The sequence below is a fragment of the Danio rerio genome, chromosome 8, assembly GCF_052040795.2.
Source record: "Danio rerio strain M-AB ecotype USA chromosome 8, GRCz13ab, whole genome shotgun sequence".
Classification (NCBI taxonomy): Eukaryota; Metazoa; Chordata; class Actinopteri; order Cypriniformes; family Danionidae; genus Danio; species Danio rerio.
The window spans coordinates 35,324,963-35,344,965 of NC_141028.1; the positions used below are offsets into that span (position 1 = coordinate 35,324,963).

General features: G+C 36.1%; 1 protein-coding gene across 7 annotated transcripts in view; it reads right to left on the reverse strand.

Annotated features, from left to right (window-relative positions):
• Positions 1-9,275: 9,275 nt before the first annotated feature.
• lmx1bb (LIM homeobox transcription factor 1, beta b) overlaps positions 9,276-20,003 on the reverse strand; it is a 144,758-nt gene continuing 134,030 nt past the window's right edge. For 5 of the 7 annotated variants that reach the window (XM_087263385.2, XM_087263383.2, XM_087263382.2 and 2 more), the window contains 2 exons: positions 16,006-16,164; positions 9,276-10,408 (listed from right to left, as the gene is read on the reverse strand). In XM_087263385.2, coding sequence (XP_087119511.1) covers positions 10,251-10,408; positions 16,006-16,164 — 317 coding nt within the window. In that variant the 3' untranslated portion in view covers positions 9,276-10,250. 7 annotated transcript variants of the gene reach the window in all.

The following is a 20,003-nucleotide window of genomic DNA, read 5'->3' on the forward strand; positions in this document are numbered from 1 at the left end:
ATGTGAGTAGAAAATGTATTTATCAATTAATCAATTTAAAATGACTGAAGTGGTGGATACTACGGCTGTTTCTCAATATACGTTCTTCAGCGATCTTGCGTCCTCGTGTTTTTGTGTAACATCATCATCATCCGCCTGAGTTCAGTTCTAAAATTCAAGACTGCAAGACAGAGGATGTGTGAAAGTTCCCGGATGTGTTCTTGATATGGAGGACGCATCGATGCAGACTTGAGCACAAAACTGGATCAAGATGTCCCAGAAGTTGTTGTGGCTAAATAAAGGAGGTGGGAAGCACAGCATTTCATAAAGATTTATTATTAAAGTTCAGAGATATAACTTATTTATCTCATGAGTTTCACTAAGTGAGACAGTGAAAGTAAACATTACCATGAAAAGGTTAATAAAGGTCATATTAAATTCTTTTCAGGAATTCACACTTAGATATTGTTTGACAACTGTTAGCAGGTTTGGCATGCTGTCCCGGGAGAGAACCCTGAGCTCGGAGATAGTTGAGTCCAGGGCTACTGCCAGGTCCATAGAGCATGTGAGGGGAGTACGAGATCAGGTGGTTCTCGAGAACTCCCCATTGGTAAAGGAGGACAGGAGGAGAAGGGGTGGATGGGGGGGTTTCTTTGGAAAACGAAGATAAGGGAGTAGTTCTAGCTAGGCTACTTATAGTGAGTTTGGATTAATCTGATTGGCTGACTAATGAATGTACATGGGTGGCCAGCTGCAGTCAATCATATCACATGATTTAATTATGTAGCATGCACTGCACTTTAACCAATTTATACTTGAAACAATACTGCCTACAACTATGTGGACACCCATTCATTGTACATATTGCTCTCAATTGCACATTGTCTGTATTTTGCAGTTGTTGTATTTGCACTCTGTATTTTGTACTGTCTGAAGCCAGCACCTAAGCTTTTTACTCATCATATCACACGTGCTGCTGATGATGTGAATAAAAGTGATTTGATTAGATTTGCTCCTCTCTAAAGTAGTTTGTTCACTTAAATTCATATTAAAATGAGTTTTATTTGTGTAGTGCAATGCATATTTATAAGGTCTTTATGCATAGTATATATATTGAAAAACAATATATCAATATATATTGAAAATAATATAAATCATTGTATGGGGAAAACAATAAATCAGTGTATGAATGCTGTAATGTTTAAATAATTTTCATTAAAAATGTGTGACCATCAGGAAGAACCAATGAAGAGCGCAAAATCTCATTACTCACAGGACGCATTCGTTCTTCCGAGCTAACTTGGCAAGACCGGTCTCCACAACAACACAAGTTCGTTCTCTGCGTTCTTGGAATTGAGAAACAGCCAGTGTTTATTTTAGCTAAAAGAAGAGATCTTAGGAGTGAGCAATCTTTAAGCTAGTGAAGTAGCCTAGTTTGCACATGAGTTGTGTTTTAGATGAAATATTGGATAATTTACTATTATTCCTGACAAAAGGGGAAAACTATGGTAGTCGAGAGAGCTTAACATGCTGCAATTTAAGAAATTACAAAAAAAAACAGCAGCAAATTAAGAAAAGATCTTCATCAGTTTGACAGCACACATGCTGCAAATACTCACAATGCAAACATTTTATGAATGTAAAATTCAGCCACTGAAATCTTTCGGCGAAAGATTGATGTGACTATTTTCAGTGTCATAAGGGCCTTTTACAGTATTGATAATGTAGATTTATATTTAATTTAACAACAAAACATCAGTAAATAGCGCTTTTCCATTTAGCCTGCTTTACTGAGGTGAAGCTGCTTTTATATTCACATTGGGTCATTTCTGAACAATGACAGCCTGTTACGTGCTCCCACTATTGTTTACCACTACTCTGAAAATTCGCTCTGAAATAGCATGTAAATGTGGCTTGTTAATAAGTGAAATTCCTGCATGCCGCCAGGCCAACCACCACATACACTTCAAACTGGTGAATGACATGAACGTTTGCGATTTTTAGGAGGCATGGCTTTGAAACACAGTCCCTTCTCTGCCATCCAACGCTAATATACTAACCGATTAGCATTTTAGCAGATCACCTACTGCACCTTTAAGCCTGTACTGTCAAAATGAGAGTCCACCGTACTGTACATAGTAGGTATAGTCAAAGTTCCTTTAAGGCAAGTTATTTCACTCCCCGGCCATTTTTGAAACGCCTCTTTGGCAGTATGCTCAGGCATTCTGTCTGAATGGGGAAACATAACATTTTTCAAAATTGCTTGCCAAGATTATGATTAAATTTCTTATTAGGAGTCACTAATAAAATTAAACAACATTTGTGTCTTTGGTTTCATTTCTAAACGTTCCATTCACACAAAAAACTCACGTCTGGTCTAATCTCCCCTCCCTCGGAGATGTTCACTGGATGTTTTGTCTTTCACTACAGATGGTTTTGCATGAAACTCCCAGTAGATATGTAGTTTCTGAAATACTCAGGCCAGTCCATGTGGCACCAAAAACCTTAGCATTTTTAAATTAAATTAAATGACCTTTCTTCGCCATTCTGATAATCAACCTGATCTTCAGTAGATCATCTCAACCATGTCTACAGACCTGTGAATGAGTTGTTGTTTTGTTGTTGGTTGATTAGATTTTTGTGTTTACAAGTTGCTAATAAAGTATCTAATCAGAGAATTAATGACTGCAACCTTAATAAATTAACATATACATAATTGTTGGGAAATTACGCAGAGTACATTAATCATTAGTTTTAGGTTAGCATGCTAGCGGGCATGTTTCCTGCTGTCTGCTTTGTAATTTATCGATGAATCTACTCTGTTTATGAAACATCAAAATACATCATAAATCAGTCCATTAAATAAAGGAGGACTTCAACTTTTAAGACAAACATCTACAAACTAATTCATGCATGCAAAATTACGCAAAATGAAATAGAAAGTATAGACTGCCCAAAACAAACAAACAACAACACTCAGTGTATGACTTTCGGTTCTAGTCGTGTTGTTGTAATGTCGTATTTGTCCTTGGTTGCCTCTCGCTCTACAGGTTTACTGCAGGCACACAAACACAGCTGTAACTCATTCAGATGACTCATATAGTGTACACGGATACTGTACATTCAGATGCTTGAGACGACAATAACACTTCTGAAGCAGTTTTTGATCATTAAATTACTGTATAATAACATTAATTGATCAAACGAATAATAATAATACAAACACCCTCTAAATACTGCAAATAAACCAACATACCATAAACATTTTATATCTGAAGATGAACTATTTATATATTCCTTGGAAACTTGTGCTGAACTTGTCCAACCATTTTGCTGTAATTCAGAACTATAACAGCTGAGATGTCAACTAATGTGATGTTTTACTTTTCTCACAATAATCTTTTTATTGTGTTTTTTTTTTAATGTTTTTAAGGCTTTTGAATCTTCAAATAAATCAATCATTAGTTCACCTAATTTATAACATATAAAATAATGTACTGTAATTAACATATTGTAGATTTGTCACCAAGGTCGCATGGTGTCATTAAACGCTACTATATGTGTGTGTGTGTGTGTGCTGCAAATGGCATTTGTGTGAGACTCATCATTTCAAAAAGGCTTGAATAAACTCCACCACAAATACATCAAATGAATGTACTTGGTGTTTTTGACTAATGAGCTGTATTGCAGCTTCATCAGAGTCTGTCTCTGTCACTGACTGCTGTTTATCTGATGTAGAAGAATACAGGCATATGGGAATGGTGGGCGGGGAGAGGCAGCTCAATTACTTTTAAAGTCACAGGCTACAAAAACAGCAAATGTATTCAGACACCAAAATGGGTATATTCTGGAGGCTATAATAACTAATCTGATGGGTATTTTGAGCTGACACTTTACAGACACATTCTGGAGACACCAAAGGGTTATCTTACATCTTGTAAAAGGGGTAAAATAGGTGCCCATTAAGGCTCTGTCTTTCACAGACAAAACTGCTAGATCTACACCCACTAAAATAAAGCAAAGTCAAATTAAAAACTTTGATTTTGTAAATTGTTATTTAAAAAAAATTAAAAACACACATTTTATTATTAACATTATAATATTAATAATAATATATTCAATATTTTAGTTTTATTTAAAGGCCAGCAAAAAATTATTTGTATAAAAACAATTCTTCATTTAAATCTGAAGGTCTGTGCAAAAACGGGTGGGAAAGGATCAACAAAAATGTGTCTACAGAAGAAGTTCAGTGGGTGGACCAGAGTGCCAGCCTCTTTTTCGCCCTGCTCTTGGCGGAGCTCCTGCTGAATCTGTTGATAAGACCTGCTCTGACAGGGACTGGATGAACAACCACACCTCCAGCACCTGTGACGGCAGATGAGGGCTAGATAAGAGAGATTTACCTCCACCTGATCAGCAGGGAAGGTCGTTCTGTGGTGCTGGGACTGGATGTGGCCTCCAGGCTTCTGCCTGCTCGTGAATGGATGCTTTCACAAACTGCCATTTTGTAAAAATATTTTTAAACCCTCATCTGGGTTTGCGTGGGCACACAATACAAAATTTGGCACCCTTTGTAATTATGAACAAAGAAGGCTTTATATTATTAACAAAACAAAAAAGATGTTAGTATGACTACGTTAGTCTTAAGGATATCTGTAAGCTAGTGTGCTCCAAAACAATGGCAAAATTTGCATTAAGAAGGTATAAACATCCAAACTTGCTATTTGTCACTTCCATCTAAATTTTTGGCATCACACCATGCTCAGTTTCTCATCAAATCTTCTGACCAATCAGATGCCCTAACATGTCCCCCCCCCTTCAGATCTGTGATAAAATCTAAATGCTGTTTGCCAACATCCTGCACTTCTTCATCTTCATGTTGCAGTTGCCTTTTTTAGATGAGAGAAGTTAGGATAGCACTGTCACGTCACAGCAAGACGTTGGTTGGAGTCCCGGCTGGGTCAGTTGGAATTTCTATGTGGAGTTTACATGTTTTCCCCGTGTTGTCTCCCCAAGCTGTTCAAGTTAGTTAAACATAAGTTAACTTTATTCAAATGAAAAATTTGAGGCAACCAGGATTTTTTAGTGTAGATTGCTACAACACTGAGGTATTTAAATGTTGAGGAACAAGCTTATTGGCAACCAATCACCTGTGCCATTTAGTTAGATATAATTCATTTTAGAATTTTTTGAGTTCTTCTTTGGCTCTCGGTGAAGGCGGTAGCACTTTTTTCCTCTCCGTCCCATATCTCTCTTGACTGGCTTCTCTTGTCTCATTTTATTCAATCTCTGAGGCTCTCCATGCCCTGCTATCCAAACAAATAAGGAATTATGGATTTGATCAACTGGTCTCTGAACGCAATTGACACCATCTTCTTGACGAGAAGTTTGGGCTTGGGAGAGCAGATGTTGGATTTTGGTTGGAAACAAAAATCGGGTTGACGTCAGAACCCAATGTCTGACAGACGTCAATGTCCAATGTCAGAGAAACGTCAATGTCCAATGTCAGGCAGACGTTGGATTTTGGTTGGAAATGAAAATCGGGTTGACGTCGGAACCCAGCGTCAGGCAGACATCAATGTCTAACGTCTGAGAGACATCAATGCCCAACGTCAGGCAGACGTTGGATTTTGGTTGGAAATTAAAATCGGGTTGACGACAAAACCCAACGTCAAGCAGACGTTGGATTTTGGTTGGAAATGAAAATCGGGTTGACGTCAAAACCCAACTTCTGAGAGACGGCAATGTCCAACGTCAGGCAGACATTGGATTTGGTTGGAAATGAAAGTCGAGTTGACTTCAAAACCCAACGTAAGATAGACGTCAATGTCCAATGTTAGGCAGGCGTTGGATTTTAGTTGAAAATGAAAATCGAGTTGACGTCAGAACCCAACGTCAGACAGATGTCAATGTCCAACGTTAGGCAAACGTTGGATTTTGGTTGGAAAAGAAAATTGGGTTGATGTCAGAACTCAACGTCAAACAGAACCAACATCTGACAGACGTCAATACCCAACGTCTGAGAGATGTCAATGTCCAATATCAGGCAGACGTTAGTTGGAAATGAAAATCGGGTTGATGTCAGAACCCAACGTCAGACAAACGTCAATGTCCAACAACAGGCAGACGTTGGATTTTTATGGAAGTGAAAATCGTTTATTGGGGGCGTTGCCTGGTGATGGTGTTGTTTGTGGTTGAGTCTGCTCGATTCTATGAATCGGCTCCTGTAAGTGAATAGGAAGAGTCAAATCCCACCTGCAATAGGTTGTGGAAATAACCAACCAATGTATAACGTTATCTTAACATCATAATGTGACGTCTATACAACATCAAAGTGTAACATCAATAGACGGTGATCTTTGATTGGTTTAAATTTGTGGTATTAACTGGCCAAAATCTAATGTCATCTTAACATAATAATGTGACGTCCATAAAACATCACAGTGTAACATCAGTAGTCGTTGATCTTTTGTTGGTTTTAGGTTGTGGCATTAACTAACCAAAGTACAATGTCATCTAAACATCATAATTTAACGCCCATACAACGTCAAAGTCTAAAATGAGTAGACATTAATCTTAGCTTGGTTTTAGGTTTTGAAATTAAACAACCCAAGTACAATGTCATCTAAACTTCATAATGTGACGTCCATTCAAAGTCAAAGTTTAATAAAGTGTCTCCTGTATATGTATATATATATATATATATATATATATATATATATATATATATATATATATATATATATATATATATATGTTACACTTTGACGTTAAATGGACGTCACATATATATACAGGAGAGTATTCTGTAATAAATTTTTAAAGCATGTTTTAAAGTATGTCAATTTTATCTTGTTTTAGTCAAATGGCATCAAATAAATGTTCCTTTTATTTTGACATCAAGGTTCCTGCTTGGTAGGCTAACTCCCATTCATGAGCGCAGTGTGTGGTGCATGTGAATTGAGATCGTGTGGCACAACAAAGCATATGTGACTCTGGATGGCAATGCTTTGTTCTCATCTCCAGTAACTCAAACCCCATTGTTGTAAGCAGACAGAAAATATCCTCTGGTGATCATATTGACTTTATAGAAAACATCCACCCAGGGCTCATAATTAGCTGTGTATGACAGATGGAATATGCATTGAAATTTGTGCAGCAATATGCTTTTTTTTTGTTTAGTCTGAGTGTTATTAATATTTTAGCTGTATATTGTTTTCGTAATTATGCTTTGAGCTTTGTGTTTTGACCAAGATATTCATAAATAGATGTTTTCATTCATCAAATAACTTGTTTATTAATGGTTACTGCTCAACAAATACATTATATAATTGTTAAAATATAAATAGGAATACATGTCATTATAGGATTATACATTAAAAATTATGTGCAACATTTTACTCTGTTAGCAATATTTAACATCTATATATATATATATTTTTTTTTTTAAATATTTATTCATCAGTTGTCCTTCGGCTTACTTCCTGATTTATCAGGGGTCGCCACAGCGGAATGAACCACCAACCAATCTGGCTGTACACAGCAGATGCCCTTAAAGTTGTAACCCAGTACCATGCAATATAGTAACATTTTTAAAACATTTTTGTAATATTTTATTGTTTAATACATTTTATTGTATTCTGTAACTTAAGGTTTACACACCATAATTTGTTTTAACTGATCATAAATTTATTTAAGGAATTATTATGTGATAAATAAAATGTTTTGCTAGTGAATATTTTTATGCTGCGTTCACATCACTGCGCTCCCGACCTTCGTGAGACTGGGCTCCCGACCTTCGTGAGACCAACCGAGGATCAAAACAAGACCTCTCTGCACAGAAATTTAAAACATTGAGCCATCGCTCGCTTTTAAAAATGTCTAATAAGCTTGTTTAATCCCGCCCGTTTTGAGAGGGTGCTCGCTGCAGAGCCATTTGAGCAGAGCTGAGCTCCAGCGAGGGGGAGCATGAGCTCTCGCTCCTCCTCCTGTAAGCTGTTTTAATGCGTACACCAACCCCACCCCTTACCCTACCACCAGTGACATCACTCGTAGAAGAAGTGCAAAAAAGGTGGAGCTTAAGCTCAAGCTCCCCTTCGCTGGAGCTCAGCTTGCCCAAATGGCTCTGCAGCGAGCACCACTTGCCCGTTTTTGCAGCGCCTCAGGACAGAATTTCGCACACACAAACTCTAGTGTGACCGTAGCTTTTTTCAGCCGGTGTAGCATCTGAAGAGCGACAGCAGGAGCTGAGATGACGACACCGATATTACACGATTGGCCTGAGTTCACCGCATGACAACAATCACATGTGTTTCGGGTTTATTATTGGACAACTTTCGTCTCACAAATTTCAAAACAAAACTGTGCTGTACAGTAAGCGCTTTTGCTCAGCATAGTGGATATTTATTTAGTTATATCAGTTTAGTTGCTTGAGATGAAGTGACACGCAGTTAAATATTTCGCCGAACAGATCAGCCAGTTTTGACGCTCATAAGCAATCATAAAGTCCTCTTGCTGCAGGAATTAGGAGGTTTGCTGAAGGTGCAGCTGTCGTGCAGTGAGGGGTTTGCATCTTCAATAATCTACGACAGTTTGCGTTCATTGAACATTAAGAATGATTAATAAATCCATATCAAACAGTCCCTTAAAAGTCATGTCTCGTCTTCAGTTTTGGGCTCTGGCGCACTTTGCACTCACACTACAACCAAGTGAACCGCGCTCTGGCACACCTTTTTCAACTGGGCCAGGGCCGGCCAAGTGAAGCTTGCCTAAGGCCAATTCAGAGCACTCACACTTCCCAAACGATCTGGAAAATGGGCCTGGAAACGGTTCGAATAGCATAGTGTGAGTAGGCCCTTAGCTTCACTCGGTGACCATGTGAGAGATGCAGAGAGCTAATCCATTCCCATATCATAATTGACTCCATCCCTCTGTCTCCTCTCCACTAATCTGCTGGTGTGTGGTGTGAGGTCTGGTGCAATATGGCTGCCGTTGTGTCATCCAGGTGGATGCTGCACACTGGTGGTGGATGAGAAAATTCCCCCCCAAAAATGTAAAATGTTTCCAGAGAAGCGCTATATAAAAGTAAGGTTATTATTATTGTATGTAAAGAAATGTAAATATACTTTATAAAATATTTATAAAAGATATAATATATATTTTAAATTTGAGGTGATTTAGAATGATGATCATGTGTTCAACATATGTTCAAGGAAAAAAAATAAGGAAGTTTTCAAAGAAAAATTCGAACAAAAGTGTAAATAAGTAGTCCAATTACTCTTGTGGAAGCTAAAAAATCAAGGAGAAACAGACTTTATTCATTGTACCAACAGACTTTGGCAAATTAGCAATCTTCTCATTTGGGAATGCATTTTTTTTTCGGCAATGTCATGGGCTGAAACAAATAAATAGCACTTTTTTCTTCCACTTTCCACAGATGTACATTGCTGGAATAAAGATACACTGTATTTCCTAATTTAAAGACACACAAATGTGTTGTGAAATGACTTAAAGATGGTTTTCTCCTTTTTTAAATAAAGCTTTTCAGTTTCGCAAGTACCTTCAAAAAGCATGTTTTAGTTAAATAAATAGAATGATCTCCATTTTTAACATGCACAACTGATTCGCTTGGGAAAAGTATATATACACATGGATCGAGCTTTCAATGACAGTACCTTTCCATCACACACTCATTCTCACATACACACATACATACTTAAATGCAGATACACTATACATAATCTCCCCCTCTAAGCTTTTTCTACATCGTCTTTCAGAAGGGCTAAACTATTAAAGTGAGGAAAAAAATGCAATGCTGAACATAACGAAAAGAGCAAATTATGAGTCCGAACATCACATTTCAACATCTGAACAACACAAGATTTTTTTTCTAATCTATTTTTTTCTTCTTTTAAACGTAACAATCACAAAGATATGGATTCATGCATTATGAGCTTTATGTGTTGATCTTCTGGAAAGTCACGAGTCTTGATGCTTCAGTTACATCAAACTGTACACCGATACCCTTTTAGTGTGTTTTTTCTCCCTCTCCACAAGTCCATGAGGATAAAGTGAAATGCTACTTCTCAGAAAGTCATGTACAAACGATCTACATGTAACTATAAAAGGAAGAAATGTCAGCTTCTGGACGTCCATTGTAGGGTAGGGAAGTTCACTTGTCTTGTTTCTGGTGTCTCGTCTTTTTTGTCGAGCGAGCGCGTGTTCCCTTGATAGGCGGCGAGTGACTGGTGTGAGCTGCAGCGAGTGTGCTTTCATGAGGCGAAATAGGAGCTCTGCATGGAGTAGAGTCGGTCGATGGGGTTTCCCACTCGGGCCTGCATGGATCCCGCGTCAGACGAGGCCATAAAGCAGTCACTGAGGCTGGTCAGAGAAGTGTCGCTGTCAATGTCGTGGAATATCGAGTCATTTCCTGAGGGAAGAGACAAGAGAAATGTGGATTATTACTGGAACAACCAGAGTTGTATAGCTACTAGAATAAGATTTAAGATATTTGAAGCTACTATTTAGATTTTAGAATTAGGCTTAAAAATGTTTGTGATCATATTTAATGAAGTCATCACCAGAAATATAAACGTTTTTGTAAAAAGGTTTAGAATTTCAAGAGTTCACACTTAGCTGATGGTTGATTATAAAGCTTGTTTGGCATGTTGTCCTGGGAGAGAGCCCTGAGCTCATAAGATCCTTGAGCCTGGGGCTCCCTCCCATTTGCAGGATGAGAGGGGAGTTTGAGCTCAGGTAGATCTCGAGATCTCCCCTGCTTATTTATGACTAATGACAAATTAGGGATTGCTATAGAGAGAATTACTGCTGATTAAGAGCTCATCTATGGTCCAATTTAGTTTGGACAGTTCACTTATGTCCCATGTCTTTAGATTGTTGGAGGAAACCAAGAAACCCTGGGGAAATCCACAGGAGAGCACAGAGAGAACAAGTACACCCTGCACAGAAAAGTCCACTGGCCTGGTAAGGATTTAGTTAAGTGTTAACCAATGGGCCACCGTGCCGCCCTATCAAGAAAAAAAAGGAGTAGGAGGAGGGCTGGATTGGGGGGTGGGGTGTTCTTCAAGGCAATTATAACTGAGGTAAGAAACTCTGGTTATTTATGGTGAGTTAACTATCATTTAATTGATGAATAATGTGTTAGCTAATGCTGGACCAGCTGTGGTCAATCATAAGCACGTAATTCTCTGGAAATTAGTTTATAAATAAACTTCACTTAGTTTGTATCACTAGACATTATTATTTATTTTATTCATAAGAGTACTGAATGTGTTTTTGTGAAGAGAGATGAGTAATTAGGCTACATATCTGATATTTACATTTGAAGATAATATTGAGATTTAAATATTAAGCTTTGAACATCGGTTGTCATATTTTATGAACTCATCATCTAAAAAATATGAACTATTTTTAAATAAATCTTATAATTTAGTTTGAATTACTAGGCAATAGTTATTTCATTCATGAGTGTTTTTGTGCAAAAAGATGAGCAATTAGCCCACATATATGATATTTCTCAATTAGAATCTGATTCAGAATAAGAATGAGCTTTATTGCCAGGTACCGTATGTTTGCATATACGAGGAATTTGTTTTCGTGACAGAGCTTCAACAGTGCAACAGCATTATAGAGACAGGACAAAGAACTGATAATAAAAATAACTTAAAAATAGAAGTAAATAGTGAATGCAAATATGCAAACTGACATGTGCTTGTACAAGTATATACAACAATATGTGTGCAGCTGTTATGTGCAAACTGGCATGTAAAGTATGTTGTTAAATAAATAAGTGTATATGTGTATAAAAAGTAAATGTTTGTATCACAATTACTATCATAAAGTGTTCATAAGATGAATTGTCTATGAGGAAGCTTTGCATGTCGTCATATTTTTAAAGTCGTCACCCTAAAATATCTTTTTTGTAAGCTTATAACTGTGCTCCAATTAAAATTCATAAAGGTACTGAATGTGTTTTTTTTTTTTTGTTTTTTTTTGTTGCAAAAATAAGTAAATTGTCAATGTAAAAAGAAAAAAAAGAAAAAAGAAAAGAAGACAGATAGATGATACAACTAATACTACTATTACTACTACTGCTACTACTGCTGCTACTACTGCTACTACTACTGCTACTACTACTGCTACTACTACTACTACTAATACCGCTGCTACTACTACTGCTGCTACTACTACTACTACTACTACTACTATTACTGCTACTACTACTGCTACTACTACTGTTACTACTGCTACTACTACTACTACTAATACCGCTGCTACTAATAGTACTACTGCTACTACTGCTTCTACTACTACTACTACTACTACTACTATTACTGCAACTACTATAAACACTATTTTAACACTATTAATATCCTCAGTGACGCAGTGGCGCGGTAGGTAGTGCTGTTGCCTCAAAGCAAGAAGGTCGCTTATTCGAACCTCTGCTCGGCTTGGCTCAGTTGGCGTTTCTGTGTGGAGTTTGCATGTTCTCCCTGTGTTCGCGTGGGTTTCCTCCGGGTGCTCCGGTTTCCCACAGTCCAAAGACATGCGGTACAGGTGAATTGGGTAGGCTAAATTGTCCATAGTGTATGTATGAATAAGTGTGTGTGGATGTTTCCCAGAGATGGGTTGCGGCTGGAAGGGCATACGCTACGTAAAAACGTGCTGGATCAGTTAGCGGTTAATTCCGCTGTGGTGACCCAGGATTAATAAAAGAACTAAGCCGAAAAGAAAATGAATGAAATTATTATCATCCTCTTCATCATCATCAATATTAAACATTATTATCAGAATTGTTATATTTTAATATACTGTTAATTTCTATAATATGACTGAAGTTTAATAAATTTTTACAAAACAAATAAACAAACAGATTAACAGCATCATAGAGCCGTCCATCAAAAATCGCTTATCTCATAACAAACAAAAAACTTCCCACTGTTCAGTGGTGCGTTTATAACAGATCCCACATTCCAATCGCATATTGCATTCGGATATTACTAAAGGAAAGGGTTTCTCTCTAACAACCGATCTAATAGCGAATGTTTACTCGACTCGCTCATCTTCCTTGTGGGCACAGTTAGCAGTAATGCTCTCCGGCTCTTAATGACACCATTCCAGCAGACAGTGACAGGTTGATGGGCTATGCTTTTTTAATGAGCTGGCAATGTTGTCTGTCCCTGCTGTTCTCCCATAAAAGTGTGATGATGAGAGCAGGGATTTGGGCCTTCGCCGTTCAGGAGAATGAATGACAAGACACTTGGGAGCTGTTTTTAGGCTGCCTGTGACCGATGTCTCCTGATTTATGTGGCTAATGCTGGAAGTTAATGTCAATAATATTGAGAACAATTGGAGTTGTGCAGAAACAGCCGCACTCGGAGGAATCATTGTTCGCTTCTTACTAAAACTTTAGAGGCGGTTTTGACAAATGTGCATGTGACTCTCAATGGTTTTGCTTTGCCGAGTTGTTTTCGCAAGCACACCAGAGAATTCTTTCCCCTGATACTTAGTGCTGGGTGAAATAACTGAAGGACACTATGAACAATAATAAAGAATGAAAAGAAAAGCATATCAAATAATGTAACATCTTCTGTTTATAATAATAATAATAATAATAATGATAATAATAATAATAATTAGGAGTTTGTTTTGGCATTTTTTGACAATTCATTATTATTTAAAAAAAAGGCATTACTATACTTAATTTATTATAGTGTATTTACATAATTTATACAATTAATAAATAATGATTAAATGAATTATACATGCAATAAAATACATATTAAATTAATTCTAAAAAAATTCAATACACTTATTAAAATTATTCATATAAATATTATCTTATAAATCTTTTTAACTCTTGTGGACTGTTCAAATTTACTACTCTTTTGTTATGTTCGGGATGAAAACATCTACTAAATTAAACTGCTGTAAAACTGCATCAGATTAATTTATTTTAATTTATTTTGGCATAAATTTGTCAATTAACCTCAGTCCTGATCAAAACTACTAAATTGTTTAGAAAATTGCAGGATTTTTCACTTTTTAATTGCCAAAATCACAAATGATGTCACTGATTTGATGAAAGAAACACAAAATGATGTATTTTTAAATATAAAAAGTCATTGTGGGCTGCATTTTTTAAAAACCTATTGTCAGTCTTGGACATGTGAACAATTAGTAACAACATTATATAGATAGATTTTAAAAAAATTCTCCCTAATTTACTGTTGGTGGCTGTTTTTGCCTCATTGACCTCCATTATAACCACATTTGATGGTGCATAAATAGTCATTGTTTTTGTTTACTCCATGTAGTTCTAAGAGCTGAGATGCATATTTAGATTTTCTCAGACACATCAAGGTACAGTAAGTGCATCAACAGGGTTTTTGCAGGTTTTTTCCAAGTCAAATTTAGGACTTTTTAAAACCCTTTTAAGATCAATATATATGAATTAAATTTCTTGACTTATACAAGGGTAAACATCAAGGATTTTTTTCTAATGAACCGGATACAACTGTAAATGTTTTTTTGTGTTAATGGAAGGTCATCTAATGGGATGTGTTGCTTTAGCTTTCTTTCTATGATTGGGGAATTTAATTTTAAGATTTTGCTTTAAAAATGTCTGCTGTTGTGAATTGTATCTTTTTCCAATAAAAAAAAAGAAAAAAATGTAAATATAAATAAAAAAGTTTTAAGATTGATTATTGGTGATTGGGTATCAGCCTAATAGGGTAGCTTTACTTGGACACAGAAAAAATTAGGACCCGTTTAAAATGGTTTGACAAATTTTTTTTTTAAATTTAAGACATTTTAAGACTTTTTTAAGTCTTTGTAAACACCCTGGTAAACATCACTTTCACATAATCACAAACACACATCCACACTTTAATTTGCAGTTTTACTTTTTTTTTGCACAGGCCTATCTAAAGGGTTAATGGTGCCAATTGATGATCAACTGTACAAATTTGACCTCTTACCAACAGGGAAAACCTTCAATCTTCAATCTTCAAAACTTCAATGGGGCAAAAACAGCCACCAACAGTAAATTAGGGATAAAAAAATTTAAATAAATCAAAAACAATGCAAAAAAATATTGTTTCACATGTCCAAGACTTTGATAAAAGGTAAAAAAACAGTCCACAATTACTTTTTATATTGAAAATACGTCATTTTATGTGTTTTTTCACCAAATCAGTGAAATAATTTATGATTTTCGCAATTAAAGAGTTTGAATACTGTAATTTTCTAAACAATTTAGTAGTTTTAATTAGTAATGAGGTTGATTAACAGAGTTATACATATCTGCATATTTATCTGGTGCATTTTTACACCGCTAACATAACAAAAGGGCAATAAATTTGCCCAAAGTGGAAGAAAACATCCCCAACAGTATGGGTTAAGTAATGAATAGTATGTATTTATATCAACTCCACACAGTAGCGTATTGTTAACCTAAAAAGTCTCTAATTACAAACAAACTAATTCATATTATATATCCTACAATTATATTGTTATCAGGTACATTTTACAAATAATAAAAAAAAAAAAACCTGTTGACAAATTCACATGTGGCCAACCCTCAATGGTTTTAGCTCATTGTGTTGTTTTGCTGGCAGACCAGTGGATGCTTTCCCATGATACTCTGAGCGTCAGCCATCATGGTTAACCATTGTTGTTGTTACATGGTGCACCGCAGATCATCGTTCGGCTCTTTATGAAACATCCAATAGATGGTGTCACACAGCATAACAGACTACACCATTAATCCCTGAGAATAAACCCAACGGGCAGCTCTGGGAACGTGGGACGTGGCCAGTATGGTTTTAAAACACGCTGGATTCATTTGGAAGGCAAACTTCAAAATAAAGTGGTGCGTTTGTGTAATCTCATGAGGAAAGAAGGGTGGTACGCTTTCATTCAGTGAAGCCTGTGGTCCAAACACACACACACACACACACACACACACACACTCTAACATGACACAACTCAATGGTTGATGCTCACCATATGGGTTCATGTGGTCACCGGGCATCTGAGGAGGGGTGAGGCCCTGCTGGAAGGGGTCGGTGCTGTAGCCGTTCTCCAGTGCAACCATTTGCTGCTGGGCTGGAGCCAATGGTGTGTAGGAGTTCATCATACCCTCCATCCGATTGGACATTACCTCTGAAATAGTGGGAAAAAGAGAGCACTGATTAGTAATCACAGTTTTCAATGCAAAACCACAAACAATTCAGGTCTTTCCCCAACTACAGTACCATATATGTTATTGTTAAGAGATTCAGGGAATTCAGAGACATCTCAAGCTACTTTCACATAGAAATTCTGTAAAATACCAGGTTAGTTTAATTTGGGATTTGATTTTCACACCTTCAGTGATTTTTCAGAATCTGTGTTCACATACATCTTGTAAAAAGTGTTCTTGTGTTTCTAGGCATCCTGTAAGTGTATGACATTTGCCTTAACTGAGCGACACTCTTTACAACACTGAGCGTTTGAATGGGTGAGGATGTCAGTTTCCAGACAAGACAAATTGACAAAGAAAATACAGTTTTCTAAGATGACTGGAGTCGGTACATAGAGGTGCACACATTTTTCTTCAATCCAGAGGAAAAAAAAACCCTCTGTTTGATTAGTAAAGAGATTGTAGGGATGGAAAAGTTTAAGCAACTGATGGAAAACAGACAGTGACATTTCTCACATTAGACTGCTCTTTAATTTGCACCATGGTACTTCTAACCAACCCCTGGTTGTGTTTTTGTTCATAAAAATAGAAGACACTTAAATTAAGTTCGGCATTGTGTACAGTTCTGCTTTAGATTGGATAGTAAGGAGCTCCCTGGTATGTGCTTCAGTCCAGTTTGAAGACTTTTTCTCATAGTAATGTGCTCTTTGTATTACAAGCATTACATGTTTTCTGTATTTAAAACACCCTGTCAAATGGTCGAATGGTAAATATGTCATTGTGAGGATGTTTGTCATCACTGCGCCATGCACCTTACAGCACTGGTTCTGGCTTTTGTTCACATAGGGAATATCATGTTACAGAATTCAAAACCCATGAATGATGCAGGAATCAACCCCAGAACATGTCCATGTTCACAATAGGGTTGACAAAAGTATTGAAATAAAAGTATTGATAAAAATGGATGTTTACAAAACGTCAATGCCAATTGTTACTGAAGTCAGTATTTTTGACAACCTTACAATTTACAAAAGAAATTCTGCCAATTTTACGGATACAATGCCTGTGCGAAAGGAACTTCAGTGTATGAAGGGAGAGGCAGGAAACATAAGCTGAATGTGCACCTTTGAGGACTCAGATGGCATTGCATATTTTTAATGTGTTTAATGTAGCCACATTGGTTCAGGATTATAAAAAACAGGATTCTGAAAACTTCTATCACTAAACACAGTCTGCAGCTGCATCAAGAAATTAAACCTGGATCTTTGTTGCTCAAGGAGAAGTTCAAAAAGGCTGAGTAGGCAGGGTTGTAAATGAATTACACTGCATGCATGTACGCCTAAACAACAATGGTGGCTGAGAGGGACGCACGGTTTCATAATCATCTGCCCAACAGCCTCTTTCATGAGAAGCGCCACCACATGTCACATGGCATGCCAGTGAGTTCAAACTCATAGAAAAGATGTGGCACGACAAGGTAGGATTTTCGTCCGCTGTGTCTAAGAAAATTGATACATGAATTGATACATGAAGGACACATCTGTACCAGCTCTGCTACTCACCTCTTCAGTGTATTCATGTGGCGAATGTTTTTGTTTTAAGTGTTGTTTTCAAAAATTAAATGAATAGGGCAAACTAGCCGCACATCGAAGATAGCAAAGTTCCAAAACATTCACTGATTGTGTAATTGTTACGGACTAATGGTAACAAAAAGGTGTTTAGAAGCCAAAGTACCTCCACCAAAAGTTGGCTTTATTGAGCTGTTTCAAACTTCTGAATCAAACTCAAAAAGTTTTGACTGTATTTTGTTGGAAATCGTTATTCCATAGGTCTATAAGATGCAGCGGAGCAAAGTTCTTTACTTCTATTGTTCTCATTTTAAGTTGCACTGCATATAAGCATCTGCCAAATGATTAAATGTAATGTAAATGTGAAAAAGAAGACGTTGATCAGCCTTTGCAATTTTCTCACGGTACAGATGACTGACATCATCTCTGCAAACTGGAGAGAGCAGTTAGTTTAACAACTGTACATAATGCAAAACACTAATGCTTCATTCAGCAAGAATTGTTCTCTCTGTGGATTGGGTTTCTCCAAAAATCAAGGCTGGGTCTGGTATCTGGCCTCGAAATCAAGTCGAATTTCACGAAAAGCAACAAACAAGAAACACGCTTGTTCTGGAGCGGGAGAAGACGCGGCGACACCAGTCCTGCAGGGCAGTGCTCTGAGTCAGGCTATGAATGACTCTTGTGGCTTCCAGTCTGGAGCCCACCATCTCAGCCCTCTGCTTTTGAGTGGTGAGCTCCAGCAAGAGAAATGTCTGCTATTCATTTCTACAGTCCTCCACAAGTTTCCATTACATCTTCTGCTCTGATGCAAGGACATCTGATGTTGAGTTTCAACACACTGACACTTCACTAAGCCATAAGCCAGTGTCTTTTCTAGGAACTGACTAAAATGAAATAAAATAAAATAATATAAAATAAAATAAGGCAGCACAGTGGTGCAGTGGGTAGCACAATCGCCTCACAGCAAGAGGGTCGTTGGTTCAAGCCTCGGCTGGGTCAGTTGACATTTCTGTGTGAAGTTTCCTCCGGGTACTCCCCCACAAGTCCAAAGATATGCTGAATAGGTATATTGGGTAAGCTAAATTATCCGCAGTAAATGTGTGTGAATGAGTGTTTATGGATGTTTCCCAGTGATGGGTTGCAGCTGGAAGGGCATCTGTGTAAAACAAATGCTGGATAAGTTAGTGGTTCATTGCGCCGTGGTGACCCCGAATTAATAAAGAGACTAAGCTGAAAAGAAAATGAATGAATGAATGAAAAAATAATATAAAAATAAAATAAAAATAAATAAAAATAAAATTAAAAATGTAAATAAAATAAAATAAATAAAAATAAAATAAAATAAAATTTAAATTAAAATAAAATAAATAAAAATTAAATTAATTAAAATTAAATACATTTTAAATATTAAATAAATAAAATATATAAAAACAAAATAAAATAAATAAAAACAAAATAAATAAAAATAAAATAAAGAATAGAAAAATAGCTTTACAGCATCTGATGCTGAGTTTAAATTTACTGATAATATTTTTCTTGACAATAAAAATATGCTGGATAAGTTGGCGGCTCATTGCGCTGTGCCGATTAATAAAGAGACTAAGCCGAAAAGAAAATGAATGAATGAATGAAAATAAAATAAAATAAAATAAAATAAAATGAAATAAAAATTAAATAATTTTTTTTTAAATAATATAATATAAAAAAAGAAATAAATTAAAATAAAATAATTAAAATTAAATATATTTAAATTAAATATATATATATAAAAAAATATATATATATAATATTAAAAAATATATATTATAATATATATAAAATATATATATATAATTTTATAAATATATATATAAAATTAATTTAAAAAATAATAAATAAAAACTAAATAAAATAAATGAAGAATATGAAAATTGCTTCACATCATCTGATGTTGAGTTCAATTTACTGATAATACTTTTCTTGACAATGAAACAAAGGTTTTTGTAGCCAATCACAATCATTCTAAAGATTTCCCATTTCTTTCGGTCACTGAATCAAATCCATTCCAAGTCTAAGTTGTTAAATTGTGAGAAATCTTTCAAAATGCCCTTTAACCACAAGAATGACTTTGCAGAATCTTTTCTAGGATGTTTTCACACCAATCACTGGCCCCACAGCTAAAGCTATTGGAAATCTGACACTTATAACAAAGACAGATAGGATTCATGATAACAAATATGACGATGCGTTAACCGTGGGGCTCCATTGGATGA